Source organism: Microtus pennsylvanicus, chromosome 2 (genome assembly GCF_037038515.1).
Source record: "Microtus pennsylvanicus isolate mMicPen1 chromosome 2, mMicPen1.hap1, whole genome shotgun sequence".
Classification (NCBI taxonomy): Eukaryota; Metazoa; Chordata; class Mammalia; order Rodentia; family Cricetidae; genus Microtus; species Microtus pennsylvanicus.
The window spans coordinates 9,540,388-9,562,417 of record NC_134580.1 but is presented as its reverse complement, the minus strand read 5'-3'; the positions used below and the strand labels follow the sequence as shown (position 1 = coordinate 9,562,417).

At 50.2% G+C, this 22,030-nt stretch overlaps 1 protein-coding gene across 1 annotated transcript; it reads right to left on the bottom strand.

Moving 5' to 3' along the window:
• Window positions 1–5,127: 5,127 nt before the first annotated feature.
• On the bottom strand, window positions 5,128–20,683 carry Foxred2 (FAD dependent oxidoreductase domain containing 2). The gene is made up of 9 exons (XM_075959996.1): window positions 20,531–20,683; window positions 19,582–20,082; window positions 17,542–17,793; window positions 16,497–16,766; window positions 16,175–16,341; window positions 11,759–11,924; window positions 10,488–10,729; window positions 9,039–9,209; window positions 5,128–7,959 (listed from the first exon to the last, which is right to left on the bottom strand). Exons 2-9 carry the CDS (start codon window positions 20,079–20,081, stop codon window positions 7,727–7,729), a joined length of 2,001 nt encoding a protein of 666 aa, XP_075816111.1. The 5' UTR covers window position 20,082; window positions 20,531–20,683; the 3' UTR covers window positions 5,128–7,726.
• Between the last annotated feature and the right edge of the window lie 1,347 nt (window positions 20,684–22,030).

The window sequence follows — 22,030 nt, the reverse complement described above, 5'->3', positions numbered from 1 at the left end:
CTATCTAAAATAAGAGGTAACATGGCAGACGGGCAAGTTAGTATACATCAGCCTAGCACTCAGGAGGCGGAGGCAGAAGAATTGAAATAAGACCAGTCTGTGGCATATAGCAAAACCCTGTCTCAAAAAAGAGTTTTTTTTTTGTTTTTTTTTTTTTTTTATTTTCCTCAAGGGACCAGCTTCCTTTCTGTAGAGATGACTGACATTCTGCTCAAAGGAACTGCTGGCCAATAAGGTCATTTGGCTTCTATTCTGGAGTCTAAGGTGTGGTGAGCAGTGTCTATCTCACAGTAAGGAAGGCAGAGAACCTACCAAGAGTGAAATGAGGCTTTTTATCTTTATTTAGGAATTAACTTTGAGGCAGAGTCTCATGTGGCCCATGCTGGCTTCAGATAGGCTGTATAGTGGAGGCTGACTTTGAACTTCTGGTCCCAACAAGCCTGGCTTGTGTGGGGCTGGGATCTCTTGCACCTCAAGCCGGCATTCTTATGAACTAAGTCACATCCCTAGCCCTTATTTTTACCATTAATTCTATAAATCTTTTTGAGAAAGGGTCTTGCTCTGTAGTCCAGGATAGCCTCAATCTTGTGATCTTTATGCTCAGTCTTCCAGTTGCTGAGATTACAGAGACACACACATATACACACACGGGGGTGGGGAGCGAGAGGAGGGAGACAGAGATGGAGAGGCTGAAATTTGGGTAGTACTTGATAATTGCAGGGACTCTCTGTTCCACATGGTACCCACTAGATCAGTGGTTCTCTACCTTCCTACTGCTGGGATCCTTTAACACAGTTCCTCATGTCGTGATGACCCCCAACCATAAAGTTATTTTGTTGCTACTTCATAACTGTAATTTTGCTAGTGTTATGAACTGCAAGGTAAATATTTTTGGAAGTAGAGGTTTGCCAAACGCTGCACTAGGGATAGTCAAGTGAGCCAGAGAACCTGTTTCCATGTAGCTCACTCATAGGCCTGCTGTGGAGCTGGCTGGCAACTCGGTCAGGTGCCTAACTCCTGTTCTTGTGAGCCTCTGTCTCCATGGGGCTTCCTCCCAGGGTAGCTTGGGTGCCTAGACAGGGAGCTGCCAATCTCCCAAGCTGCCTGATAGTTGGGACATCACTATTTCTACCTCTCTTCTTTGGCCTACCTACCATGATTCAACAGGAGGACATGGATACATCCCCATGGTGGCCAGACTTTGAACCATGTTTAATCAATTGCAGTGCCTTAGATCGAGGCTTCTGGGTGCATCTCCCAACAGTTTAAACCTCAATGAAGCTGTGCCAGGGATCACCTCATGCATTTTGTTGTCGCTCTGTTTCAAAACTGCAAGGCCAGATGACGATGCCACACACCGGACATTCTCAGATATTTCATTATCATCTTTTGCTGAGGGTTTTTTTTTTGCATTTAATTATTTACTGGTGATTTGAAAGAACTTGAGAGACTAGGTTAGCAATGATAGCGTCTCAGAGAGAAGTGAAGAAGCAGGTGACAGACATCTCTTTTAATGGGGCTTCTGCAGAAGAGCCAGCAAAGCAGACTTATTTATGCAGACCAGAGGAAGGAGCGAGACAGGCTCGCCTGCTGTTCCTTTCTTCCTTGCTGAAGTACATCTGTTGCGTTCTATTTTTTATTTCTGGTTGATGGATCGGTCGTGTGATGCACTTGGACTAGATACTTGGGCTGCAGCGTCTCCTACTTGCCCACCAGCTTTGCTCTGCGGCAGATTTGCATTCCGTCTGGGATGCCAGCTTGAATTAAATGCTTTTTTAAAGCCTGCAGTCTGACAGAGATCTTTATCCAGTCAGCGTTTCCCCCGTATTTTAAAACAAGTATTTGCAGTGGAAAAATGCCGTCGATGGCTTATTTTGGAGAGAAGAATCCAGTTTGGCTGGGTGGCTGATGTTCTAATTGGCTGTGGAGCCACGGGCACAAGGGCTGGTGTACCGAGTCTAGGGGTCTCCCTTACCACTCCGAATCACCTACCATGCCTTTGGGGAGGAGGGGGTTCATTTGGCGCCTGCTATGTAATTAGTATCGCTCAACTGTCTCTTCACTTCACCCAACCCCCACCCTGTGGGAACCATATGTCTTTCTAGGTTTGAGAATTCTTGGGCTAGCAAGACAAGACGGCTCTGTGGATAAAGACATCTGCTGCTAAGTTTGACGATCTGAGTTCAATGTCTGGGACTTGAGTGGTAGGAGGGGAGAACCGACTCCCTCAAGCCGTCCTGATCTCCACATGTCTGCTGTGGTGTGCAAGCCTACACGTGTGTGGACACACACAATAAATAAATAAAGTGTAAAAAAATATGAAGCCCATGGAAGTTGGTGAGGACACATTAATAAAAAATTAAATAAAAGGAAACACACACACACAAAAACATAGCACCCCAATAAAAGAAAAAAGAACTGTCACTCAGGGTTCACTTGAAGGATACCCATGTGGAGGACGGCAGGACTAGGCAACCATGACAGTTAGTTCTCAATGAAACACATGTCTCTGAAGGACAGGGAAGACCTGCCCAGAATGTGGGAAGCAGCGCCCCATGAACCGGGCTCCTGAACCGAATAAAAAAGAGGAAGTGAGCCAAGAAGCAGCACTTAGTTCTCTCTGATTCCTAACTGGGGACGCAATGGGACTGGCAGCCTCACACTCTGGAGGCCAAGCCTTCTCCCCCATGACTGACTGTATCCTCACACTGTGAGTCAAAGCCAAACACATTTGGGCTAGAAAGACGGCAGTTAAGAGCACCGGCTGCTCTTGCAGAGTGCTGAGTTCAAGTTTCAGCCTCGCTCAGCAGTCATCGTGGTGAGGATGGCGTTGGTGTAAAGCATGCGTGAGTCCTTAGATGCTGAGTAACAACGTCCATCCATGTAACAGCTAAGCTGCAGACACCATCCCGGAGTGTCTGTGCTCAGGAATCTGGAGCAGCTTGCCTGGCTGGTTTCGGCTCAGGGTCTCTCATCAGGCCCTGTTGGGGCGGAGCTGTGGCTGTGGCCATGCATCGTGCTGAAAATGTCTAAGAAACGGAACTTTTGCTGGATCTCACACCTAGAGCTCACTTAAGAGCGCTGTCCCTGTGCGTACTCAGCCTGTCTGCTTAACCTGCCCTCAAGAGAACCATGTAACAGTCGATATTACTTGCCTCGGATTTCCCATGTAATCCACCTTTGCAACTTAAACCAATGCATAGCTGTAATCTTTTTGTTTTTGTTTTATTTATTTTTATTTTTTTTAATTTATTTATTTGTTAAAGATTTCTGCCTCCTCCCCACCACCGCCTCCCATTTCCCTCCCCCTCCCCCGATCAAGTCCCCCTCTCTCATCAACTCGAAGAGCAATCAGGGTTCCCTGACCTGTGGGAAGTCCAAGGACCACCCACCTCCATCCAGCAGCCTGGATGGAGGTGCATAGCTGTAATCTTAACTAAGTACTTTTTCATGCCCCTGATCCAAGAGTAGTGTGTGTGTTACTATAATCATTTGCTGGGAACATTAGCAATCTATAAAAATACCCATAAATGTTGATTGCGCCGAATAGATATTGGTTGATAAACAGTAATGTTTGTAGTAGTGTTTGCTGTCTGGGTCAGTTGGTCTCAGTTGGAGCCAGTGACTGAATCCCTTATAAAACTCTGTTCAAGATTTCTATAAAGTGTCCCATTCCTTACCCCATCAAACAGCTTCTGCGCTGTTCAGTAAAGGAGAGGGCAAAGTCCCTCCTTAAAGACACACACTCAGATATACTCAGAGAAAGACGAGGGCCAGGTTCACAAGACAGCTTTCAGGTAGGCACGGATCCAGACTCATACAACAGACAGACAGGACGTAAGTCCCAGGAAGCCCGAAGCAGAGAGTTCAAATCGACTCACTCTTGATTAAATGACACTGGGGGATGTGCTTTGATTTCTTAATGTGACCCCAAAGCACTATTGGTGACTTGGACTTACTACTGCAGGTATTCCACTTACCTGGTTTGCCTAGGGTAGGGTCCATGCTTAAGGTCACCTGTGCTTGCAGGCAGGTCTCATGTCTTGTGTGTGTGGTTTAAGGCAGGGCTTACATACTTCATGGGGGGCTTCAAACTCACATGTGGCTGAGGTTGGCCTTGAACTACGGATTCTCCTCCCTTCAACTCCTAAATGTAGATTGCAGGATTTTAACATTATATCTAGCATATATGAGTTTTTATTAAATCATTTAATATATCCTAGGTTAGCCTCAAACTCACTATAGCTGAGTACGACCTTGACTTTCTGATCCTCCTGTTTCTGCCCCCAGAAAGAACTGGAATTTCTGCTGTGTGCCACCACACTGGATGACCGTGAACCCAGGGCTTCGTGCATTATAGGCAACTGATCCACATCCCCAGGGCTTTTAGCCCACTGGTTTCCGGGCAGACTTCAGGGACACCTCCACTTTTGTCATACAGAAAGAATTTGGGGTATCCAAGGCATTGGAGATCAGTCCTGGGGGGTCTCTCCCAGAGGAGGAACTTTGTCTCTGGTTTCCTGTCATTCGGGAGATGTTTCCAAGGATGGCCATGTGGTCATGTGTGCTCAGTCGTCATTAGAGACCCCGTGTGAGGAGCGAGTGTATGGTCTACCTACTCACTTCCTTTAGCCCAGACAGCCTATTTATTTCCTTAGAGACAGGATCTCAGTATGTGGCTTGTTGTTCTGGAACTCGGTATGTAGACCAGGCTGGTCTTGAACTTACCTGCTTCTGCCTATGCCTCCCGAGGGCTGGGATTAAAGATGTGGTGGTGTTTCTTTTTTTCTTAAAGACAGGATCTTGTGTATCCTAGGGTGACCGTGAACTTCTGATCCTCCTGTCTCTACCTCTCATTTTCCAGGTGCTAGGGTACAGGTGCGTCTCCCATACTCTGCCCTGAGCATGCTTACATCCTGACCCCCTCCCAGGTGCTAGGGAACAGGTGTGTCCCTCATACTCTGTCCTGAGCACGCTTACATCCTGCAGCACGGTGCTCCTTCCCTCTAGTGATTCTCTAGGGTAACCCACCCAGTCACCGCCTGGACCATCAAAGCAGAGCACAGTCTCTTGCAAGGGCTCCCATGTCCACTCTTTCCCAGCAATTCCAAAATTCAAGAGCAGAAATGGTTTAAAAATAAATGTATTTTTACTTCAGTAGCATAGAATCACATTTGAAAACTAAACACAAATTTGATCAAAAGAGGAAAAAAGAACCCGTCCCCGGTCCCAGCAGAGCCACTGCTGGCATCCTGTGGTTCCTATCTTCACGGCTATCAACAGCCCCGGCTGCTGTCCCAGCTCACCTGGGGCAGTGTCACGTGTGGAGGCACAGACTCACCAGCCCTTCTCTATCTACACCACAGAAGAGATGATCATGAAAAGTTGCTTAGAATTTCTCACGCGTTTCAATCAGTCCCTTCACCATAACTATTTTTGCTCATGCTTTTCAAAAAATTTATTTACTTTTGGGACAGGATTTCATACTGTAGCTCTATTGGCTTGGAACTTGCTGGGTCAACCAGGCTGGCCTTGAACTCACTCACAAGCGCTGTTCCAGCCTATGCCTTAGGAGTGCTGAGATTAAGGCATGTAACACCGCACCCAGTTTATTTCTGCCTTTTTAAAATTTCTTTTTTGAGACAGGATCTTGTTCAGTTGCCCACACTATCTTGGAACTTTGCATGTAGCCCAGGTTGGCCTTGAACCTCCATTTTCCTGCCTTGGCCACCCTATTGCTGGGATATTGGTGTGTACCCCATCCAGTTGGCTTTATCTTTAATCTTTTCTTTGAAATAGTTCTGGGGCAGGAGGAACTGGCTCAGCACTTACTGTTCTTTAGAGGACCTGAGCTCAGTTCTCAGTCTCCACATAGGCTTGCTCATAGCCTCCCGTAACTCCAGCGTTAAGGGGGCTCTGACATCCTCTTCTGACCTCTGGGCACCTGCGCTCACGAACACATACCCACAAGCAGACACATACAAGTACACATAATTAAGAATAAACCTTAAAGAAGCTCATGTGGTTCGAGCTTGTAATCCCAACTCCTGGAAGGCTGAGGCGGGAGAATGACCATGAATCCAAGTGCAGGCTGGGCTATGTAATATGTACCAGGCCAGGCAGGACATGGTGAAACTCTTTCGGGGGGTGGGGTGGGGAAGTAGAAATCATCTCTAGCCAACTGAGCAAGAACAGAATTCTTCATGTTAAAAACAAACAAGGCTGCCTGATACTGTGACAGAATCAACGATCTGGCAGATGACAGGAAGCAGCAGATGTCATATACAAGGGTGTCAGCCAGCTACTTGCTAAGGCACCGAACAAGTGGCTCAGCCAGCCTCAGTGAGTAGAGGGTAAGATGTGAGGAACAGGATTCGATGTCATGGGATAGCATTAAATCAACGACTCACTTAAAAATACCTTGTGAGCGAGGGTGGGATGGCAGGGTCCCAGTTTGACTTGCCAATCAACCTGTGTGACTCTGACATCCTGGGCTAGGGAGGTCTGGCCCTGTGCAACTACCCCAAGTAGGTACAGGGGACACAGTTCCTCCTGGTGACATGAACTTGTTGGATTGCCCTGTTAGAACCTGGTAAGCACCGGGGAGGAAGGTGGCTGCAGACGGGTCAGGTGACCAAGAGGGCTTGGACCCAGAAAAGACTCTTCTTTGGAGAAGAGGACGTTCTCAGGAAGGGGCTTTGGGTTGACAGGTCCCTGAGCATCTGAGGGGCTGGTGAGAAACAGTACCTGCGTTCTGGGGCTATGGGAAATCACGTGATCACCAGGCTGCCCTTGTGGGTCACGTTTTCCTCGTGGCTTATTCATCAGTGAGACTAATCTGTTGGCTGAATGTGGACTCTGGTGAGGAAAGCAAGAAAGAGGAGAGGAACATCAAGGCAGCCAGGGGCCGGCAAGTGTCAACATTTCCACGCCCAAGGCAGCAGGCGCAGCAACACCGTAAACCTGCCCAGGCAGGTCTCAAGGAAGACAGGGCTCAGGATACCAGACAGCAATGGGGGAGAGGGACACAGAGGCCACTGATCCCTGGGAGTGTGATCTCGGGGACAGGGCAGTTCTGAAGTGCCCTGCTCCTGAGAAGTCAGCTGGGCAGACGACCTTGTAGGCGTTTACTGTCCCCACCCTGACTGGAGTTCCGCCAAGGGCCAGTGCCGGGGAGGGTGAGACGATGTGGAAAGAAAGAGCGCCATGGGGGCAGGCCCTCCTGGACGAGGACCCTAGGAGATGCTTGATGCTTCTGAGTCGGGGTCCATAGCTGTACTGGGAAGCAGAGATCTCAACCGTCTACCCCACGGCTGAAGCCCTCAGGCTTTCCTTATAACATGCCTGCTACGGAAATGAGGGGGTTTCAGCTGTGAGCCGTTCCCCAGGCAGACCCAAGCCCATCTGCAGAGTGAACCAGAGGGGAAAGGAGCTCGGTCCTAGCAGCAGACACACCAGACCAGGGTGGTGCTTAGTGATGCTCTAAGTTGGACACAAGCAGGCAGTGGAAGGCAGATGGTACCCTCCTCTTAACTGTGCACCTAGCACCCAGGGGCCAGCACAGGACGGGACACTACTGTGTGACTGTGTCCCAGCCTTCGGCACTCTATAGGCTGTCTTGTCGTCTGTTATCTCTGTGATGGTCCTGAGCAGCCTGAGAGGTAGGAGAGAGCCTGGGGAAAGGGCCCCCAAGGAGGCACTACCTTCATAGCCCGGGAGGGGATGTTCAGAGCTCCTCCTTGTTGCTGTCAAGGGTCTGAGTGAGAGACCCTGGAGCCGAGGGGTGGTTACCAAGTCGATTGCTGCTGTCCTCCATGGCTGTGTAGTCCTGCAAGAGCCTGCTTTCCACACCATGTTGCCAAAGGCTCTTGGTGCTTGAAAGCCCCTGCATCTTTAGGTACCCCTGCTGGCAAAAGGGGGGCAGCTTCTGGCGTGTGAAGGTGAACAGGAAACAGGATTCTATACAAAGGCAAAAGAAGGTGTCAGGTCAGGTAGAGGAGAGGACAGAAAGAAGTGGGCAATGCTGGGGACCTAGGGGAAGTGTTCATCAGGGGCCTGCACAGTCCTTTCCAGCCCTTCAATCTAAGCTGCTGTGGTAGTTTGAATGTAATTGGCTCCTATAAGCTCACACGGAGTAGCACTGTTAGGAGATGTGGGTTTGTTGGAGGAAGTGTGTAACTATTAGATGTGTACAGGTGCTCAGCTCAGCTCAGCTCTATGGGCTAATCAAGAGAGGAAGATGCTTAGATGATCAGGGATAGGATGCCACTCAGCAGCAGATCAGCTCCCAAACCACTTCAAAGCAGAGTCAGGACAAGGCAGGATGCTTGCTGTTTGACTAGGGTGGAGTCAGTCTCTAACTTGACTTTGTATGAATAGTGTCACACATTTGACAGGTGTCTTGACGTGTTCTTTTCATAATAGAAAAAGCACTGGATTCGGAACATCCAGAGGTTTAAAAGGACAAAGATATTGGCTTGTTTCTATCACTTTCTCCTCTAAATCATTTGAGTTCTTGCCTCAGGCCCCTCTTTGCATTTAGCTATCAGATCTGCCTTCCAGTTCACCAATTCTCTCTTCATCTCTGTCTAGTGCACCACCAGCTCCTTATACTGAGCTTTTTATTTCAAGAATATTTTATCTCCATTAGGTTCGTCTCCATCTTTTTTTTAAATTTTATTTATTTATTTTGTATACAATATTCTGTCTGTGTGTATGTCTGCAGGCCAGAAGAGGGCACCAGACCTCATTACAGATGGTTGTGAGCCACCATGTGGTTGCTGGGAATTGAACTCAGGACCTTTGGAAGAGCAGGCAATGCTCTCACCCTCTGAGCCATCTCTCCAGCCCCTCATCTCCATCTTTTTCAAGATTGTACAATCAATTTTGATAGCCTCTAGCTCTTGGCTTCTTCTCCTCTCCTCCCTTCCCTGCTCCTGTGCTGGAGCCCAAACCCATGCACACTAGCACACTAACACACCAGCACACTAGCACTAAGGTGTTCACCCCACCCTCAGCCCTCTTGGGCACTCGCTTACCTGCATAGAAGCTTCGCAGATCTGTGTCCAGACAGTTTTCCAGGAAGCGCCTCAGTGGGAGGATGTGCCCCACTGGGGCTGTCCAGTCGGTCAGGAAGTCCTCCACTATGTGATGGATGGCCATGGGCCGAGGCAGGGGCCACTGTGCAGGCCGGAACCGCATATCTTGCTCTGTGGGAGGAGGGAGGCATCAGGGCCGGGCCCTTCATTCCGGCACCTCCCCCTGCTCTCATGGTGGCCTTCCTAGGGTGCTTCTGTCAGGCTGTGGTCAGCTTGGCCACCAGCCACCATCATGCAGCAGGAGGAAGAGGAACCAGACCTGCTGCCTGTGGTTTCTGTGTGCAGCACAGGAACCATTGGCTGCACAGGGCTCATCTAGGCTCACTTCCCACTGCTGTGGACCCTGCTCCATGTGGGCCCAGCCCACAGGCTGCTAGACCAACACCTGACCATCCCTGGAAACTAGACCCTAGGAGGTGACCAATCCTAGCTGGCCAGGGTTTGGGCCACCCCAAATCTGCACTCCCTACCCGCTGCCTTCCACCTGTTGAAACTGCCTTTGCCGTTGGGAACAATCTCCACCTGGGCCACCTTTTTCTTCTTTTGAGACAGAGTCTCAAATAGCCCAGGCTGACCTCCTGCCTCTATTTCCCGAATGCTGGCATTACAGAGGGGTGCCTCACCACACTCAGTTCTGAGACAGGAACTCACTGTACAGCCTAGGCTGGCATTGAGTTTGTGGTAAACCTGCCTCGCCTCCCCAGTGCTGGGGTGACAGGCACTGGAGCATCCTCTTCCACCTGAGGCCCTTCATGTTCTGAACTGAAAGGCACGGTACCCAGGCTGTGCCTTAGCACTGCTGGCACTGTTCTACCCTCCTGCAATCCCGTATGAAATAATCATTGTCATCCCATCTTACAGAACAAGACTCAGAGAGGTTAAGTAAAATGGCAGTGAGGACAGAACTGGGAGTTGGGCGTGGCATTTCTGTACTGTGCTGGCCTGCTCAGTCCTTGTCTGGTTTATTATTACTGTCGTATTGCTGTTTGTATGGGCACACACGCCAGAGAGCCTGTGGGGAGGTCGGAGGACAGTTTTGTAGAGTCGATTATCTTCTCCCACCGTTAGGTGGGTTTCAGGGATTGAACTCAGGTCTCTAGTCTTCCATGGTAAGGGCCCCTACCACCCAGTCATCTTACCCACCCTCATCCTTTCTTCTTAATACTCAGCTGCAGCACCTCCCCCCACTTTGAGACACCGCATGACAGCACCCCTGTCACTACATAGTGCCCAGAGATCACGCATGGCTTATGTAGGTCCCCTTGGGGTTCCCTCTGTCAGCTGCAGAAGCAATGCGTGGCCTTCTGGTGACTGCTGTCTAGACAGAGGTGGTCCAAGAGGGACTCCCCTTGAGGAGGCTGAGCTCAGGGAGGGTAGCGGCCAGCTCACCAGTGGGGAGGTGTCTGTAATAGTAGATGACAGGGTGCAGGAAGTTAGAACGCCAGGCATCTTCTATATGTGCTACGGACCGGTCGTAATAGAAGACGTCCTTCTCAGGCCCAGAGAAATTTTTGCCATATTCCATGTTGATGATGAAGAGCCCATGGCGTGCTGTCCTCCCTGTGAGCGACTCCAGCTGGGCCAGCATCTGCATGGGAAACTCTTCCAGGTACTCAAATGCTGTAGCGTTCCTGTGGGTGGAATCCCAGGAGAACTCAGGACCGGGGAGGGGTTCGGGCTCATTGGGTGTGGGTGGGGACATAGAGCTCTCCACAGGTGCAGTGGTGTGGACCAAGCAGGAATCTCCCACCCTATAATATCACGGTGGCAGCTGTGCCTTCTGGTACACTTGGTGAAGTTCTAGATGAGGCAAGTGGGGAGAAGCTTGCCGCTATAGGTAGAAATGAGAGTAATGGGGCCGGGGGGTCCCAGGGCATGAGTAAAGGAGGTGTGGGGTGATAATGTGTTTAAGTGGGTGGAGAAGGTAGGGCTGTGGGGAGTTGGGACTCAAGGATAACAGTGTGACTGTCCCTTTAAAGATGGCTGGTGGCTGCAGTGAGGGCAGACTGGCTGTGTGGGAGGCTGCTGGACTAGAGTGGGTGACAGGCCTGGGATACTGACTGAGCGCTGGGTCCTGCCAGGAGCACCCTGATCTAGACAGCTCTGGCCTCATGGACGGGACGCTGAGGATGAAGCAAGGTAGTGTGCTGAGCTTCTGGACTTCCTGTGCTCCTGAACTTCACGTTGAGTGGCCAGGGCTTTGGATCAGGGCATGTTCTCTGACTCAGGGGTCCTCCTCCATGTCTCACCTGCCTGCCTGTCTTCTCTAAGTCCTCCCTTGTCCTCTCCTCACACACACTGTACGGGTCCTCAGGCTCTGTGTGTCCTGTGATTTGCCAGTAATCTCTTGATCTAAAAGGGCCACCCTGGCCCGTGCCTGAGGGGACTCTTATCTTCACCCTTCAGTGCTGCAAAGGAACTCCGAAGGCAAGAAAGCACAGAGCTTAACTACCTCCCCAAACCACACAGTAAGAAATCCATAACAGAGCTTGTGGTATTTACCTCTCTGATTTCCCTGCCAGGATAGATTTAGCCTCTGCAGGCCTCCCTTGCACAGGAAACAACTGGGCCACTCAGCACACAGAATAGTACCAGAAGCAAGGGGTGGGGTATATGGGTAAAGCAGGGTGGGGGGAGATGGAGTGGGAAGGGTTACTCACTCCTTCACCAGGATGATGTCAGCCAGCACACTGAACATCTGGTACAGCCCAGAAGCCTCATTTACACGCCGGATGATGGAACTGGTCAGCTGTGTGATGGGGTACTCCGTGGACGGCCAGTCGATGCCATGGTGCCGATGTTCCAGGAGCCGGTGGACAGCACGCACTGAAATGGCCAGAGGGAGGAAGGGCCAAGATTTTATCTTGGCTCACTGGAGGGAGGTTCAGGCCTGGGAAACCATGGCAGTGAGAGCTGTGTGTAAAAGGCCAGATGACAAAGGTTCTTTCTTCATCGTCACACACAATCAGGGGCCCTGCTCCACTCCATCTCCTGGGCATTGCGCAAAGTATGGGTGGGGGTGGATTTGGGTCTGAGTGGCCCACCCTTGCCTGAGGCCATCTGCACAGCGAAATTTCTCTGCCAACTGCAGTCCTTTACAGTGGGACCATCCAACCCAGACACAGGGCTTGTCCATCCCCCATTTCTAGCTAGAGCCCTGGCCGCTTCATCTTTTTCAGCCCAAATCTACCAGTCCAAGTCTACCCTGTCTTGTTCTGAGATCTTTCATAGAAAGCAACTGCTGCCCAAGCCACCAGCAAGGTGATTTTCTTCACACCTGGGGCTGTTTTACCCTGCTGTGGGACGGCCCAACACAGACGCTTGTCCTTCCAAAGTTAATAAAACACCCAATGCAATGAGGATATGGCACAAACCAGGTGTTCATGAGAAAGGAGCCATGGTGGGCCTCTGTTTAGGCCTCTGACCCCTTGGAGGAGATGACGGTCAAGCCCAGTTTGCAAGGCGTAGGAGCTGAAGCTAGAGGAGCCTGGGAGATGCCTGGGATGGAGAACATGCTTGGCACCTGGGGAAGGTGAGACCTGTGTAGAGCAGGCGGCAGCATGCTGAGTCATGGGACGTCCCAGGAGATGGAAGAGAAGTCATGAAGGAACAAGACTCAGAGAATGGCGAGATTTTCCTCATTGTTTTCGGTACTATGGAGGACACCTGGAGCCTTGTACTTGTTAGACAACTGCTCTGCCACTAAGCCACCTTCTTATCTCTTTTTTACTGCGAGACAAGGTCTAGGCTGCCCAGGCTTGCCTTGGACCTACTGTGCAGTGTTCCCTGCCAGCTGGAAAGGGTAAGGAAGAGTAAATCCTAGGCCTGAGGTGACACAAGTCATCAAACTAAATGGAAACAGAGGAGGCGGACTCGAGGACCTTGGGATGTGGATGTGGCCCATGCAGAAGTAGCCAGGCAATGTGGCACCCACTCCACGGACTAAGGGTCTACGTTAGGTGCTAGCACATTTGGGGGGATTTGAGGGGCAAGTTGGATCTCCCATTGATATCTTTCTGCTGCAGACCAGGGGGTGACAGCGGACCTCCAGGGCTGCTCAGATGAGCTGTTGTGTTTACCGCCACCTGCCAGGAGAGCCAGGGACTGAGGCAGCTCAGTTGTCCCTACAGTGCCCACTCTAACCTAGAGGCAGGGCGCAAATCTCCCCATGAGGAAGACCATGAGGACCCATGAGTCTATGCTGAATTTGCTACTACCTCTTTTTATGTTACAAAGAGAACCACTGGGCTGGTGAGATGGCTTGGCAGGTAGAGACACCTGCTGTCAAGCCTGACTTCAATCCCCAGGTCCTGCAGGCAGAAGGAGAACACAAGACTCCTATAGGCTGTCCTCTGATCTTGACACATGTGTGCCCCCCAGTAAGTGATTCCAGAGAGCCCTTTTCTGTGCTATTTTGTGTTTTAAAACATTTCTACAATAAGCGCACAATTCTTTGCCTGGAGATCTTTGCAGTGGCCCCTTCACCGATCTCCACATCATCTGACTTATTGTCTTCAGGAAGAAAACAAAGCACAAACCAGGTATTGTACTGCACATCTCTAATCTCAGAACCAGGGAGCTGAGGCAGGAGGATTGGGAGTTGGAGGCTAGCCTGGGCTACCGTGCCCTGATCCTAACAGAATGCTTCATTACCATTACTGCTTACAGGTCGTCTTTCTCTGGTCTCAGCACTGTGGACCCTGGGCTGGGAGGGGCGGATTCACAGAACAACATTCAGGCCCCTGAGTGAAAGCTTTCTATTGGAGTCCTGGTAAGAAGGATTCTAAGGCTCGATCCTCCATCCTCTGAATGCAAAGTAAGCACTGCAAGCAAAACCCATACCAAGCTGGTGGCACCTGACCCCGAAAAATGTGGGTAACAGCTATTTAGCTGCTCAGCTATTTAACTCACTCAGCTGCTTCGGTCCACTGCTTCCTCCATGGAGGGGAGAAAAGGGCAGGAAAGCACGCTCTTTAAAAACCAGAAACCAGGCAATCTTACCAAAAGCAATCTACATATTCAATGCAATGCCCAGCAAAAATCCCAGCAAAATTCTTCAAAGACCTCGAAAGAATGGTACTCAACTTCGTATGGAAAAGCAGAACACCCAGAATAGCTAAGACAATCATGTACAATAAAAGAACATCTGGAGGCATCAACAATCCCTGACTTTAAACTCTACTACAGAGCTACAGTACTGAAAACAGCCTGGTATTGGCATAAGAACAGACAGGAGGACCAATGGAACCGAATAGAAGACCCGGGTATCAACCCACACATCTTCGAACACCTGATTTTTGACAAAGAAGCAAAAAATATCAAATGGAAAAAAGAAAGCATACTTAACAAGTAGTGCTGGCATAACTGGATATCAACATGTAGAAGAATGAAAATAGACCCATTTCTATCACCATGCACAAAACTCAAGTCCAAATGGATCAAAGACCTCAACATAAAGCCAGCCACACTGAACCTTACAGAAGAGAAAGTGAGAAGTGCACTTGAATGCATTGGCACAGGGAACCACTTCCTAAATATAACCCCAGCAGTATAGACACTGAGAGAAACAATTAATAAATGGGACCTCCTGAAACTAAAGAGCTTCTGTAAAGCAAAGGACACGGTCAACAAGACAAAATGACAGCCTACAGAATGGGAAAAGATCTTCACTAACCCCACATCAGACAGATATACAAAAAAACTCAAGAAATTGGTCACCAAAAGAACACATAATCCAATAAAAAAAATGGAGTACAGACCTAAACAGAGAACTCTCAACAGAGGAATCTAAAATGGCTGAAAGACACTTAAGGAAATGTTCAACATCGTTAATCATCAGAGAAATGCAAATCAAAACAACTCTGAGATTCCATCTTATACCTGTAAGAATGGCCAAGATCAAAAACACTGATGACAACTTATGCTGGAGAGGTTGTGGGGGAAAAGGGAACACTTCTGCATTGCTGGTGGGAATGCAAGCTGGTATAACCCCTTTGGATGTCAGTGTGGTGATTTCTCAGAAAATTAGAAAATAACCTTCCTCAAGACCCAGTAATACTACTTTTGGTTATATATCCAAATGATGCTCAATTGTGCCACAAGGACATGTACTCAACTATGTTCATAGCAGCTTTGTTTGTCATAGCCAGAACTTGGAAACAATCTAAATGTTCCTCAACCAAAGAATGGATAAGGAAAATGTGGTATATTTACACAATGGAGTACTACACGGCAGAAAAAAATAACGACAGCTTGAATTTTGCAGGCAAATGAATGGAGCTAGAAAACTTTATTTTGAGTGAGGTAACCCAGACACAGAAAGACAATTATCACATGTGCTCACTAATAGGTGGTTTTTAAACATAAAGCAAAGAAAGCCAGCCTACAAACCACAATCCCAGAGAACTTAGACAACAATGAGGACACTAAGAGAGCCTTACATAGATCTAATCTACATGGGAAGTAGAAAGTAGAAAAAGACAAGATCTCCTGAGTAAACTGAAAGCATGGGGACCTTGAGGGAGGGGAGAGGTAGGGAGAGGATCAGAGAAAAATGTAGAGCTCAATAAATATCAATAAAAAAAATCAAAAAAAAAGAAAAAAAAGAAGAGAAAGTGGGAAATACACTTGAACGCATTGGTACTGGAGAACACTGCCTAAATATAACCCCAGTAGCACAGACACTGAGAGAAACACTTAATAAATGGGTCCTCCTGAAACTGAAAAGCTTCTGTAAAGCAAAGGACACGGTCAACAAGACAAAACAACAGCTACAGAATGGGAAAAGATCTTCACTAACTCCACATCAGACAGAGGTGTTCTTGCACGTTGTTGCTTCATAGCTACATACGCTAGGGTACTGCCTTATTTAGCCCTGTGAAAGCGGCATGTGTGAGAACACCCATCCCTGTGAACACACTTCAGTTCAAAGTGCACAGGAGAAGCATGTCACAGATTACTGTTAGAGATATCTACTGTTACGCTTTTCCTAGACATAGCCCCGGTCCACGAAAACATCGTTTTGATGCGTTTGGAAGTTGGGAGCCCTGGGATAGTGGTCCTTCAGCCAGGCTCACCTGTGTATCGGAATCCATGAATGAAGCCGCCAGCAGATTTCCGGTAGTCCACAGAGTGGCTGGCGGTCCCAAGGATAAAGAGACCCCGGCTTCCTTTGGACTCATAGCTAGCTCTGATCAGTGGGTACTTCTTACTGAATTCAGTCCCTGAGGAGAGTCTGAGGGACCTGCCAGTGGAGAGGGTTGTTAGAAACAATAGTTTCTGTGGATAAGGCCCTTGCATCCTCCTCCCCTCTTGCACTACCCTTCTGAAGCCTAGAGTCCCCAGGGAGGTCTGAAGGTGCTGGCCGGGGTTCCCTACCTCCGCCCCACTTGGACTCACTGGTTGAAAATGGAGAAGTCAAACTTCCAGCCCAGGCAGCGGATGACACGGTCATAGGCCACCCGCATGGCAAAGTTGTCATTGTCATCCTCGGGGAGGGGAATGGAGTCCACACTCTGGCTACTGTTGTTCTCCTCCAGGAAGAACTTGAGGGTGATGTGGAACTTGCCCTTGCTGTCCTTCACGAGGGCCAGGTACTCCAGGTTCGACTCCAGGAGTCCGTCTAGTGACTTCAGCTGGTAGGTGTCCAGCAGGCCATTGTTGATGGCTCTGGGGCCCCACGAGCAGGCAAGAGAGGAAAGAAGGCTCAGGAAGGTTGTCTAGCCCAGCTGAAGATGGGGAAGCTCCCTTGTTTGGGGCTTTCTAGGGATTGAACCCAAGGGAAGATCAATCTCCATAGAGGTAATGCTGGGAGGCGGTGAACTTTTCTCTTCTCTTCTCCTTTTGTTCTTTTTGGTAAATATAAGATCCTATGTAGCCCAAGCTGGCCTCAAATTCACTTAAGTAGCCAATGACCTTGAACTCTGACCTCCAACCTCCACCTCCTAAGTACCTGCGTACTGAGTTTACAGGTGTGTCGCCACACCTTGGTTATGGGAACCTGGGGACTGAACCCATGGATTTAGTCCGTGGGAATTGAGCTCCCTACCAATGGAGCTATATTCCCAGGCCCTGGTGGTAGATCCTTAAGAGGCAGAGCCCAGAGGCAGCTCACTGGGGTAAAGCCTTTGGAGAGATTAAGACAGTTCTGTTGGAATTCCCTGCTAGGTCCAGGTAAAGGATTGCTATAGAGGAAGGGAGCCCAACTTCCCCCTTGTTCTGGCTTCCCGTCTTGTTCTGCAACCTTCCTCTCTGGCATGTGTCCCTGCTGCTGTGACACCATCTGCTGTGGGGTAGACGCTGGTGGTGAGCGCTTAGAGAGCTACATACGGCTGGATGTAGCATCTGAAATCATGAACCCCGCCTCAGGCATTTTCTTACAGTACCAGGACACAGACTGGTACAGGATCGACAGCGTGGAACACACAGCAGGGATGTAGCATACCTGACATCTCCAACATAGTGGGTGGCCCAGGAGAGCCGAACCCGGGAGCGGCTCAGCATGTGGACAAAGTTTGTGACCCCCAAGATGTTCTCTGCTGTCTCGAAGGCTGAGTTCCCACGGCCCAGGATCAGCACATTCTGACCCACAAAGTCTTTCGGGTCCACGGATACGGACTCGTAACCTTCCACATGTTCCGAGCCAGGGAAGTCAACCAGTTTGGGGACCGACAAACCAGTGGCTACCAGCAGGACGCTGCAGGTGGGGGACAAAGAAAGACGACTCAGTTCTTCAGCTGTGCAGTCACACAGTGTGGCTTTCCTTGCCTCATCCTGATTCCAGGCTCCCAAAGATATGTCCACTCATCTGTTTACCCGCTAACTCCACATACTGACCCATCTTAGTGTGCCTCTCCCCAGGATAGCTACAGTCCTTCATTGCCTTCCATACCTGGGATTAAGTTTGCTCATGGATATTATGAAAAACCAAAAACATTTCCTCTAACTGAACATAGCAGTGAGGTTACTCCCCCCATCCTACCCCCTCCGGCAACCACTCCAGCCTGGCATTAAGACTGGCAGGCCAGGCCCACACATCTAGCCACACTGCCGGGTGCGGTTATCCTATCATCTTATCTATTCCTGGATCTCGTACACTCTGTGGCTGGTGTCCCAGTTCATTTCACAGGTGAGAAGACAGCGTCCATGGGTCAGGGCAGCCAGAACTTTTCACAGTCTGAGCACAGAAGGGCCTGATTCCAAAGTCCTGCTGTTGAGATGTGGGCTTGATGTGTAGCCTGGGCTAGCCTGGGATCTGGCAATCATCCTGTCTCAGTCTCCCAAATGCTGGGGTTACAGGCATGTGTGCCATCATGCCCGGTTCTGCCCTTTACACTGCTGGGGATTATAGCGGAGTGGTGCCAGCCGGGTATCTGGATTTTGCTGGCTGCAGGACAGTTTGGATGCAGGGTAGAATTTCCATGTAGAGCTCATCCACTGGAGGGACACATACAGGGGACAGGTTCTTGTTTTCCGACCCTTGGTTTCTCTGCTCCTTACTTTTACTCTAGCAAGGCTACCTAAAAATCAAGAGTCCTAATGAGGACATCCCCCCCTGTACCCCCTGTGTCCCCCCTTCTCTGGGTTTCAGGAACAGATGAACAGTAGTTAGACACTTGTCTGGAGCCAGAGTGAAGCTGACAGCCAGGACAGGAGCCTGGAGTAGCAGAAAGAACACTGGCTTAGGGGTCAACAAAATCTCAACCCAAAGGTAGCCCCACCGTGTTAGTGACACAACGGGGTGACCAAGGTCACGAGAGCCCCAGATCTGCACCTGCCGAATGGGTTTTGGGGAACATTTGCTCTAGGTCCCTTGTGAGGATTGAATAAGTTTGAGGTGCCCACATAATGCCTCCCAGGCCAAAGCAAGACAATATCGGTGTCTGAAAGCCATGCTTGCTGGGCTTCTGCTCTCGTTCTGTTCTGAGATCCTTCTGGCCAGTGTCTGATGCTGGCTGGACACTTCACCTTTTTTTTCTCACCATGGTTTTGGGGATACTTATTTTAAGAAACTATCAGATGTGTCCAACCGATGGTTTCTAGGCCACATGGGGTCCACGCCAGCTATGAATGCGGCCCAACATAACTGGCGAGTTTATTTAAAACATCATGAGATTTGTGTATGGTGTGCCTTTTGTAACTTGAATGCATGGTTTTTGAGTGTGAATCCTGAATGACAACGTAGTGTTGCACTGGCAAAAGGCTGGACCTGCCTGCAAGGGTTTGTGGGTACAAGCTATGCAATATGTGCGGTACCCAGCATCAGAGGATCATAGAGAAGGTGATAAAGCCTGACAAATACTAGAGGATGAATTTTCCAAACATACTCAGCTACAGCTTTTTAAGGACATACCTTAAAAAGTGCTGGCTGTACCAAACCTCAGCACTGAGCCCCAGTGGGAGTAAGTGGTGCCCCTTTCTCCCAGTCTTTCAGATTTCGAGGCCAATTTTGGACGAGGTCCAGTTCCGGCAATAGGGTCCTTACCTGCACCGGTAAGCCTGGCCATTCTGGTCGGTCAGAATGAAGTAATGGCCGTTCCAGGCTTGTGGATTCTTGTCCAGAGTCACGTGGGTGATGTTTGTGTTGTATAGCACGTGGAGCCCCAGGCGCTTTGCGAAGTCACCCAGGTAGTGCACCATGTCGCTGGCGTCTGGGAAGTAAGCCTGCGAGTAGTGTCTGAAGAGCAGGTGTGGGTCGTCGCTGAGCAACGAGTTCCAGTCGTGGCGGAGGTTGAACTCGGCGTTGGCCTTGCCCGTGTACCGCTTGTTGATGCTGATGAGCTTGCGGTGGCGCGGATAGCGCGTGAAGAAGCTGCCGGGCGCGGACTCGCGTTCGAACACCTCGTAGTCCCTGCCGGCCCGTTGCAGGAGGGCGGCCATCTGCAGCCCCGCAGGACCCGCGCCCAGCACGCAGTAGTCCCGGTGAGGACGGGAGCACACCGCCAGGTGCAGGCCTAGGGCCAGCAGCAAACCCGAGGGACCCATCCTGCAGCACAGCAGAGGGGAGGCCTCGCACTTTGTGGCTGGTAGCAGGAACCAGAAACCCGGGGCGTGCCTGAGCCTCCCAGGGACCAGGGTAGGAGCCACGACTGAGCCCTGGTACTTAGGGGCCTCATCTAACACGCCCCCATTCCCTCCAGATGGGATCAAGGGCCCATAAGAATCCTGAACTCCCACAGCTCATATCCATAGTCTTCTTTCCCAGGGCTCCAGACTCCCTTATTGTCATGGTAGCTTCCACCCTAGGGGAGAGGCAGTTTCCCCAGTTTTCACGCATTCTGGATATGCCCTACATTTTAGGGGGGTCTCCCCAGGTAGGACCCTTCAGAGGCACTTCTACCCTCCACCCTCGGGAGGGGGAACAACCTGAGGGAGGTGTGGCCTCTAAGGCCCCGCCCCAGCCCCCTAGATCACTAGAGGATGCCCCGGCACACCTGCCGCAGCCTCTGCGACTCCGCGCTCCTTCTGGCGCGTGCGCGGTACCCAGGCTGCGCTCCCCAGCCGCACGCCGCTGTCGAGTGGCCCAGCGATGCTCGGAAGGCTGCAGCCGAGGGAAGCTCCGGCTGGCTCGCGCCGAGGCGGCCACGCCCCTCCCCCGCCTGGCCAATGGCAGGGGGCGGGGTCACGTGCGCCACGCGCGGCACGCCGGGACCGGTGGGGTGGTCCGGGCCGGAGTGCGGGCACGTGCTGTGAGCGCTGCTTCTGAAGGTAGAGGAACCCGGAGGAACAGCAGGTCTATGATGGAACACCCGGCCCCTTCTTTTGACCTGTACTAATCCATATCTCAGAGTTGATTTTTGGAGAAAATCTTGGCATTTATATCCCTAGATTACTGTAGCCGAAGACTAAAACTAATTGGCTAGTCAGTTTTGTGGGACTGGTAAGAGCAATGGGACCAACTCAGATGACCAATTGTTAGCCACACAGAATTGATTATCCAGTTGTTGGAGGTGGGCAAGGGAAGCAATTCCCAGCACCCTGTAACTGGCTTGTTAATACACATTTAAAAGTGACGTTTGCGTAAGACAACAGCTAAGTGGATTTTGAGACAGCATGGTGGCTCACTCTTGTAAGTATAAATGTCATGAGACTGAGGTAGGGGATTGCTCAATTGTGAGATCTTGCTTCAAAATCCTGAAACCCAAGCCTCAAATTGAAACCCAGTGCACAGAACAAGAATGAAAGGAAGAGGACTGGAATATTCAGGCCAGCCTCCTCGGGGTGAGTTACTTACCCGGTTAGGATATACTGTGTGACTCTATGAAGAACAGAGACCTAGCTCCCCACGGTGTCGCAAACTCAGTAACTTGCATGGCAGGAGCTGCTTCATATTAAGAGGGCAGTGCTTGTGAGTTCGAGGCCATCCAGGTCTACAAGTGCCAGGACAGGCTCCAAAGCTACACAGAGAAACAGTGCTTCTGGAGGCCTTGGGAATTCTGCCCACTTGGAATTTTTCATTTGCCCTTAGAAACTGACACCTTTGTGATTGTCCTGGTGAAAGCACACCCAGGAATGCAGCTGTTTTCTCTACAGCCTGCACTAGAGCAAGAAAAGCCCCCTGGAGGTAGACACAGCTTTGTATGCTAGTCACTGTGGAGATCTCAGTCCACAGGAGCTTTAGCCTAGAGCTGTCCTGGCTAGACAAGGCACCTCACCAAAAATAAGGCAGAACGTGCTGCTCTGGAGAGGATGGGTGGGCACCGGAGGAGGAAACTAGAATCTGAAGGTTGGCTTGGTGACGGAAATGATGCTGGCCAAGACACACCCCCAAGCCAGACTGAGGCCACAGAGAATTACAGTTCCCCACGACCAGGGCACAGCCAGGGGAGCTTCTGAAGAACACACAGGGACTCTAGCTGGTGGCTCAGGCCAAGCACACACCACTTTCTTTGCACCCCACATTAAAAACTTGTCGCCAGGGATGGTGCAAATGA

Coding starts and splice junctions, on each gene's coding strand:
- Foxred2 (XM_075959996.1), bottom strand. CDS start 20,081: ATGGGTCCCTCGGGTTTGCTGCTGGCCCTAGGCCTGCACCTGGCGGTG. Junction 10,730..11,758: donor GACATCATCCTGGTGAAGGA/GTGAGTAACCCT, acceptor TTCCACCCACAG/GAACGCTACAGCATTTGAGT. Junction 9,210..10,487: donor TTACAGACACCTCCCCACTG/GTGAGCTGGCCG, acceptor CTCCTCCCACAG/AGCAAGATATGCGGTTCCGG.